General features: G+C 45.4%; 1 protein-coding gene and 1 long non-coding RNA gene across 2 annotated transcripts; both read right to left on the minus strand.

The window, feature by feature from the left end:
• Nucleotides 1-200: 200 nt before the first annotated feature.
• Nucleotides 201-1162, minus strand: LOC143294128 (uncharacterized). Its single transcript, XR_013056876.1, has 3 exons — nt 1106-1162; nt 464-666; nt 201-214 (listed from the first exon to the last, which is right to left on the minus strand). It is a non-coding gene; the product is annotated as an uncharacterized LOC143294128 (long non-coding RNA).
• Nucleotides 1163-6274, minus strand: LOC143294129 (anionic trypsin-2-like). The gene is made up of 3 exons (XM_076605559.1): nt 6139-6274; nt 3025-3180; nt 1163-1242 (listed from the first exon to the last, which is right to left on the minus strand). Exons 1-3 carry the CDS (start codon nt 6236-6238, stop codon nt 1163-1165), a joined length of 336 nt encoding a protein of 111 aa, XP_076461674.1. The 5' UTR covers nt 6239-6274.
• Nucleotides 6275-8412: the final 2138 nt, after the last annotated feature.

Here is an 8412-nt window from a genome sequence, read left to right on the forward strand (position 1 = left end):
AATACACAGGGTGATATTGGAAGAGGAGAGGTGTGCATTGTTGTTGTTGTTGGTGTTGGTGGTGGTGGTGGTGACATGGTTGTTGGTGACAAACAACCAAAAGAAAGAGAGAAAAAGGGGGGGGGGGGAAGCTCAAAAGAGTCAGGCAATGCTTGTCGTTGTTTATTCACTAAAGAAGAAAAGGCGGCAATACAAGGGCATCAGGAGTCACGACCTGTGAGTGTAAAGAGTTAAGGGCCGAAACACTTGACTGAGGCGGGTCTTCTTCTCTGAAGACTTTGTACTGTCCAGCTCTCCTTAGAGTTTCTTATCACTTCTTATCACTCACCAACATCGGCCATGGTGAGTCAGACACAAGGCAAGGCAACACTGGTCATCATCACGTGTCAGATACAAAACAAAATTTGGTGCCAATGCACACAATCATGTCCATGTAGACGTTGACATTTCGAATGACCTTCACCTTTGCGCTCAACCTGACCCTCTGACCCTTTCCTCTGTGTCCTAGTTAGCGGACAGAAAGCTATTGATCCAGGGGAGGTAGCTGGACACGCGGGCGTAGACCCCGGGGTATTGTTCGACGGCACACCCGATCCCATAGGACACAATGCCCGTCTGGTACAGGGTACCTCCACACTCACAGACCAGAGGTCCGCCTGAGTCTCCCTGTACAACACGGGGACAGATATATTTGACAAAGAGGATAATGATGATGATGATATGCAAATAGTACTCTCTCTCTCTCTCTCTCTCTCTCTCTCTCTCTCTCTCTCCTTACCTTTAGCAAATTTAGATCGGCTTTCATAAAGACTTGTAGGATAATGATATTTACAATACTCATATACAAATAATAATTCTGTGTGTGTGTGTGTGTGTGTGTGTGTGTGTGTGTGTGTGTATGTCAAACAGACGAGCACACACACACACACACACACACACCACACACACACATACACACACACACACACACACATATATATATACCACTTTCACACACACACACACACACACACACACACACACACTCACACACGCACGCACGCGCGCACACACACACACACACACACACACACACACACACACACACACACACAGAGGCAAGCACCTGACAGGAATCGATGCCTTGATCCCCAGCACAGATCTGATGATCACCATACTGATATTAAGCGTACGCCGTTGCGCATTTGGCCTGAGGCTGTACAGGTACGTCCACTTTGAGGGGCACCATACTGAGATAACCACCTGTACACACATACCCAACACCCTGCTTCAGTCTACAGTGGGCAGTGCTGGAAACAATCCGTCCACTTAGGAAGCAAGCGCTCGAATCTTATAACCCAAAACGGAGTATGGCTGCCTCATCAGCCCCATCCACATGTAATATGCAGCTTCTGTTCAAACGTGTGTGTGTGTGTGTGTGTGTGTGTGTGTGTGTGTGTGTGTGTGTGCATGTGTATGTGCGTGTGTGTGTGTGTGTGCAGTGCGTGCATGTGTGAGTATGCACAAGTTTTTATATTGATATGCACTTGTATGTATCCTAATTTCTACTGTATCTGTGTTCGTGTATGATTTTCGATTTATGTTCGTATCTTGTTATGTACTATCCTCCGCCCCCCCCCCCCCTTACCCCCCCACTCCCACCCCCCAATATTCCTTGTGATCCCGGTACACTCGGTAATAAAGACATATTCTATTCTATTCTATTCTATTCTATTCTACATGGCGGGGTAAAAACGGTCATACACGTAAAAGCCCACTCGTGTACATTCGAGTGAACATGGAGTTGAAGCCCACGAACGAAGAAGAAGAAGAATCTTAACACCCGCCAGTATTTTCTTCCCCTCAACAAAACTCTTGGACGCTGTCTCATTCGGATAAACCGAGGTCCCGTGCGTAGCACTCACTCAGTGCATGTAAAAGAACCCACGGGAACGGAAGGATTCTTCCTGGCAGAAATTTGTAGAAAAATCCACTTTGACAGGAAGAAGACATACACTTGCAGGCAGAAGAAAGAGCACAAAAAAGCGGGTGATGCTGCATTGTAGCCACGGGTTGTCACCGGGACAGTAGCACGCATTTCATACAGAGAAATCTGTTCTGACAAAAACGTAATACAATGCAATACAATACGTCAAATTCTGGCTTTGATTTCTGAGCATGGGCGATCGTAGATTTCCACGTAAAGCACACAATACACTTTTATCACTGCAGGAAGACAGCTATGTAACATGGGCTTGTCAAGTTCGAAATATGTTGTATGAAGTTGGTTTGGGGATAACTTGGGAATCACAAAGTAAGGGGGATGAAAGATTGTTTTCATCCGAATTTAGGCAGAGGCTTGTTGATTGCTTCCAACAAGATTGGTCCTCTGCTTTGAGTACACATGATTTTTATACTGTATTTGGAACCTATAAGACATTAATGTCGCCTGTTGTGTACTTGCTTTATGTAGATAATATATCTGTAAGAAGAATTTTAGCCAGGATTGGAATTGGAAGTCACCCTTGAATTGCAATTTCTTGCAATTTAGAAACTGTGCAAAAGTAAAAGATTAATTTTGTCCCTTCTATACAGATGTCCCTGAAACAGATGTTCATTTTCTGCTTGAATGTCCTAAATACAGTGAAACCAGGAATGACTTATTTCCCTTTAAGTATCATAGACATCCGTCCATGTCTAAAATTCGCTTTACTGACAGCTGCCGAAAACAAACCAATAGGAAGCAGAGTTTAGGTTTCTGATTCATTCTGCTGGTGCACTCCATGTGTAAAAGGCTGAATCCTATATCATCATACCATTTGTGTGTGTGTGTGTGTGTGTGTGTGTGTGTGTGTGTGTGTGTGTGTGTGTCTGAAGTACAGACTTGAAGAATACACCATGCCTAGAATCTTATCCTTGAATTAAAAAAACGTTTTGAGTTCTGAGTTCTCTCTAATTATCTGTGTGTGTGTGTGTGTGTGTGTGTGTGTGTGTGTGTGTGTGTGTGTGTGTGTGTGTGTGTGTGTGTGTTCACGAATACAACACCTGAACTAGTGGTGCCCCATCCAGCCACAGAGCACATAGAGTTGGTCTCAGGACAGGCAGCCATGTCGTTCAGGCTTATCGGACTGACTTTAGAAGTCGTCAAGTTCAGTGGGGATGAAAGCTTCACCACCGCAATGTCGTTCAGAATGTTGTTTCCTGTACACACAGATCCATGGAGTCACTGCATTTCACAATGATTTTCAGCACGAGACATTCAACACACTGCAATGCAACGCGTAACAACCTAACACACCACAATACATCATGTCAGTTCTGGACACACTGTGACTTGTCACCTGTCAGTTCTGGACACACTGTGACTTGTCACCTGACAGTTCTGGACGCACTGTGTCTTGTCACCTGTCAGTTCTGGACACACTGTGTGTTGTCACCTGTCTGTTCTGGAAACACTCTGTCTTGTCACCTGTCAGTTCTGGACACACTGTGTCTTGTCACGTGACAGTTTTGTACACACTGTGACTTGTCACCTGTCAGTTCTGGACACACTGTGTCTTGTCACCTGACAGTTCTGGACACACTGTGACTTGTCACCTGTCAGTTCTGGACACACTGTGACTTGTCACCTGACAGTTCTGGGCACACTGTGACTTGTCACCTGACAGTTCTGGGCACACTGTGACTTGTCATCTGACAGTTCTGGACACACTGTGACTTGTCACCTGACAGTTCTGGGCACACTGTGACTTGTCACCTGACAGTTCTGGGCACACTGTGACTTGTCATCTGACAGTTCTGGACACACTGTGTCTTGTCACGTGACAGTTTTGTACACACTGTGACTTGTCACCTGACAGTTCTGGACACACTGTGACTTGTCACCTGACAGTTCTGGACACACTGTGACTTGTCATCTGACAGTTCTGGACACACTGTGACTTGTCACCTGTCAGTACTGGAAACACTGTGTCTTGTCACCTGTCAGTTCTGGAAACACTCTGTCTTGTCACCTGTCAGTTCCGGACACACTGTGTCTTGGCACGTGACAGTTCTGGACACACTGTGTGTTGTCACGTGACAGTTTTGTACACACTGTGACTTGTCATCTGTCAGTTCTGGACACACTGTGACTTGTTACCTGTCAGTTCTGGACACACTGTGTGTTGTCACGTGACAGTTTTGTACACACTGTGACTTGTCACCTGTCAGTTCTGGACACACTGTGACTTGTCACCTGTCAGTTCTGGACACACTGTGACTTGTCACCTGACAGTTCTGGACACACTGTGACTTGTCACCTGTCAGTTCTGGACACACTGTGACTTGTCACCTGACAGTTCTGGACGCACTGTGTCTTGTCACCTCTCAGTTCTGAACACACTGTGACTTGTCACCTGTCAGTTCTGGACACACTGTGACTTGTCACCTGTCAGTTCTGGACACACTCTGTCTTGTCACCTGTCAGTTCTGGACACACTGTGTGTTGTCACGTGACAGTTTTGTACACACTGTGACTTGTCACCTGTCAGTTCTGGACACACTGTGACTTGTCACCTGACAGTTCTGGACACACTGTGACTTGTCACCTGACAGTTCTGGACACACTGTGTCTTGTCACCTGTCAGTTCTGGACACCTGTCAGTTCTCGACACACTGTGTCTTGTCACCTGACAGTTCTGGACGCACTGTGTCTTGTCACCTGTCAGTTATGGACACACTGTGACTTGTCACCTGTCAGTTCTGGACACACTGTGTCTTGGCACGTGACAGTTCTGGACACACTGTGTGTTGTCACGTGACAGTTTTGTACACACTGTGACTTGTCACCTGTCAGTTCTGGACACACTGTGACTTGTCACCTGTCAGTTCTGGACACACTGTGACTTGTCACCTGTCAGTTCTGGACACACTGTGTCTTGTCACGTGACAGTTTTGTACACACTGTGACTTGTCACCTGACAGTTCTGGACACACTGTGACTTGTCACCTGACAGTTCTGGACACACTGTGACTTGTCACCTGACAGTTCTGGACGCACTGTGTCTTGTCACCTCTCAGTTCTGAACACACTGTGACTTGTCACCTGTCAGTTATGGACACACTGTGACTTGTCACCTGTCAGTTCTGGACACACTGTGACTCGTCACCTATCCGTTCTGGACACACTAGGATGGATCAATTCCTTGAAATGATAACTGATTGCAGTGACGTAACGACAAGTGTTGAGCAAGAGGGACTGTCAACGTTTCGTTAATGATTCACATTGAACAAGAAGAGGAAGTATCAATAGTTTGGGACACATATTTGATATTTAAGATCAGACTTATATAATGCAGGTTGCTAAATCCAACCTGCGGTTCTCTTTATTTTCCTGTAAAGGATAGTAAACTGGAAGGGATGAGGCAGATCTAACCCTCTGAAAGGGGTCTGTGTTTGTTTCAATATGAAAATGATACGTAATCAAACACATGCAACAGCACACAAAACTTTACAAAACGAAATATATATTTATAAAACTGTTAGATTTTTTTTTTTTTTAATTCAAAGGAAAGTGATGCAATACAGCATAGACACAGACAAACCACTACCCATCCATAAGAGCCGAGACACTAGCTATTGTCGCTGTTTTCAATTCTACGCCTCGTCACTTAGAGTGATGATAAAATGATTTTTGTTTAATTTTAAAAAAATAGATGATAATATATATTGACAAAAGAGGGTGACTGGTTGAAAGTTGGTATGGAGGTGGTGATGTAGCAAACAGGATTAGGGAAAAGTGTATACGGTATATATGTGTGTGTGTGTGTGTGTGTGTGTGTGTGTGTGTGCGCGTGTGCGCGCGCCCGTGTGTGAGTGTGTGTGTGTGTGTGATATGTACCAGAAATATTACATGCATCTGTGAACAAAATATCAGCCCTGAGCATGTCCTACCCCATTACTTTCAAAGTGCTCAGTTTTGAACATATTTGTCTCACGAGCCTTTATCCACGAAGTTGGTTTGTTTTTTTTATTTCCTTACCTTTTCACGCAGCCACAAAAGAAAATGCTAACGTGCATAGACTTTGTCATTTCTTCTTGCTTCCAAACTAGAATTTTTTTTTTTTTTTTTAAATATCTAGGGGGGAAATGCCAAAACAGTAAGAAATCATCACTGACGGTCGTAGTTCGGGTGCTTGGAGAATGCTGCCACCGTCCGCTCCTGCTGGCTGTCCTCCGTCACTCTCAGGTCGTGCTCCCCGGCAACGACAGTGGCCATCTCACTGTGCACATCACACAATCAGCGCTGCTTGGTTGTCACTTCCACTGCTCTAAAAATTGGTGGATAACGCATGCCTTCGGTAATCCTGCCGTTAAAATGAAAAAGTAGAAGGTGTTTTAGACTGACTTCGATGCGCTGAGTCGAATGCAACCCTCAGCTAAGCTCTAAGACCACTCCTTTTGCCACGAAACTGGATCAAATGCACGGTAAGTAGTACTCCTTCCCGACCTGCACGCCATTTTGACGTAAACACCACGTCACCAGCAATCAAAATGGCTCGCCGATAGTTGCTCGGGAAGTGACCGACTGAGTTTACTATTTATTATGTCTCTGTTTCATTGACAAGGAGTGGCCGTAGAGCTTAGCTGAGGGTTGCATTCGACTCAGCGCATCAAGGTCAGTCTAAAACAACCTCTATTTTTTCACTTGAACGGCCCCCTGAGTTTAGTATTCTAAACTGCAGGATTACCCATGCCTTCTTTGAGCCCCTTTGCTAACTGAACCCAGCGAAAGTGTTCAATCAGCCATTTTGCTACTCGTGTCAGTACAGCGCGAAGCGGTAACTTCATATATGTAGCCGAGCGCTCAGCTGGCTATGGTGACTGCTTCACGGCAAGCTTTCACTTGTTCGCGACGTTAGTTAAGCTGACCAAGTTTGGTCTACGTGTCACTGCACTGTTTTTCTGTAATAACTTTGGGAAATAAACCACTGGCAGATAGTCAAGACACAAATTTCGGCATGTGGTGGGGGCAAGCATAAAACGATTTCATCGAAGATACACGGTTACAGTTCAGAAACTATCACCAGTTAGCAGACGACTTTTCAACGTACTGACAGCCAGATACGAGTATCAGTATGGCGTCCAGTTGGCTTCAGCTTTCCAGGCCAGTGAGCTATCCATCTATTCTTAGATCAGTGGGTCCCTTCCCACGTGCATCACGTGCTAAAACCCCAGCTCAACACCGAAAACATGGGACAGGTGCACAACAAGTGGTGTCGTCTTTAAGTTTTTGTCTTTCCACCGGAAGTAATAATCGACGAGAAAAAGTGAGAGAGCGGAAAGGTGGCGGGGGAAAGGGAGGGTATGGAGGGTGTGTAATAATAATAATAACAATAATAATAATAATAAGGGTATTTATATAGTGCTGAATCTTGTGCAGAGACAAATCAAAGCGCTTTTGCACCAGTCACTCACACGCATGCGTAACTTTAAAATTGCAGACAAGGAAGAGGCAGGGAAGGGAGGCTATTCGGGGAAGAGGTGGGTGTTAAGGCCAGACTTGAAAGAGCTGAGTGCGGAGACTTAACGAAGCAAAAGAGGAAGTTCATTCTAATTGCACGTTCCAGAGACAGAGAAAGAACGGCGGCCAACAGTCGAGAGTTTGAATCTGGGTATGCGTAAACAGAGTGGATCTGAAACTGATCGTAGAGAGCGAGATGGAGAGTAGAGGTGAAGGCAGCCACAGAGATAGGAAGGGGCAGATTTGTGACTACATCTATAACATAGAGTGCTGATCTTGTTCTTTATTCTGTGTGAGACAGGGACCCAGTGGAGATGTTGCAAAAGAGGAGTGATGTGCTCAGATCTTTACTTTCTGAGGACTAGTCGGGCAGCAGAATTTTGTATGCGCTGAAGGGACTGAATGGATGAAGCAGGCAAACCAGACAATAGAGAGTTACAGTAGTCAAGGCGAGAGAGAATGAGAGAAACGACAAGTCTAGATGTTGCGTCAGTGGACAGATATTTCCGGATGGAACTAATGCGCTGCAATTGACAGTAGCAGAATTGACATGTCTGACTGATAGATTTTTTGCATTGACAGTGTGTCGTCAAGGACAACGCCGAGGTTCCTGACTGAACTTAAAGAGGGATGGATGTACTGCCAAGTTTGATTGTGTCAGTTGCGATGGAAGGGAGTTTTTGTTTAGTTCCTATGTATAGTGTGAAAAGCACTGGATCTAAAAAACAGATCCATGTGTCACTGTATATGAGTGCCTGTGTGTGCGCATGCATGCTTGTGTGTGAGTGAGAGAGAGAGAGAGAGAGTGTGTGTGTGTGTGTGTGTGTGTGTGTGTGTGTGTGTGCGTGTGCGTGTGTGTGTGCGCGCGTGTGTGTGTATGTGTGTGTTTATGCATCCATGTGGGTGTACATGCATCCGTGCGAGCAAGC

Source organism: Babylonia areolata, chromosome 19 (assembly GCF_041734735.1).
Source record: "Babylonia areolata isolate BAREFJ2019XMU chromosome 19, ASM4173473v1, whole genome shotgun sequence".
NCBI classification, from domain to species: Eukaryota; Metazoa; Mollusca; class Gastropoda; order Neogastropoda; family Buccinidae; genus Babylonia; species Babylonia areolata.

What these genes read in the sequence shown, in the direction of transcription:
- LOC143294129 (XM_076605559.1), bottom strand. Translation starts at nt 6,238, where the DNA reads ATGGCCACTGTCGTTGCCGGGGAGCACGACCTGAGAGTGACGGAGGAC. An exon ending in CAAGCACCCGAACTACGACC is followed by an intron (nt 3,181 to 6,138) that starts GTCAGTGATGAT and finishes CTGTGTGTACAG; the next exon opens with GAAACAACATTCTGAACGAC. An exon ending in ATGGGGCACCACTAGTTCAG is followed by an intron (nt 1,243 to 3,024) that starts GTGTTGTATTCG and finishes ATGTGTGTACAG; the next exon opens with GTGGTTATCTCAGTATGGTG.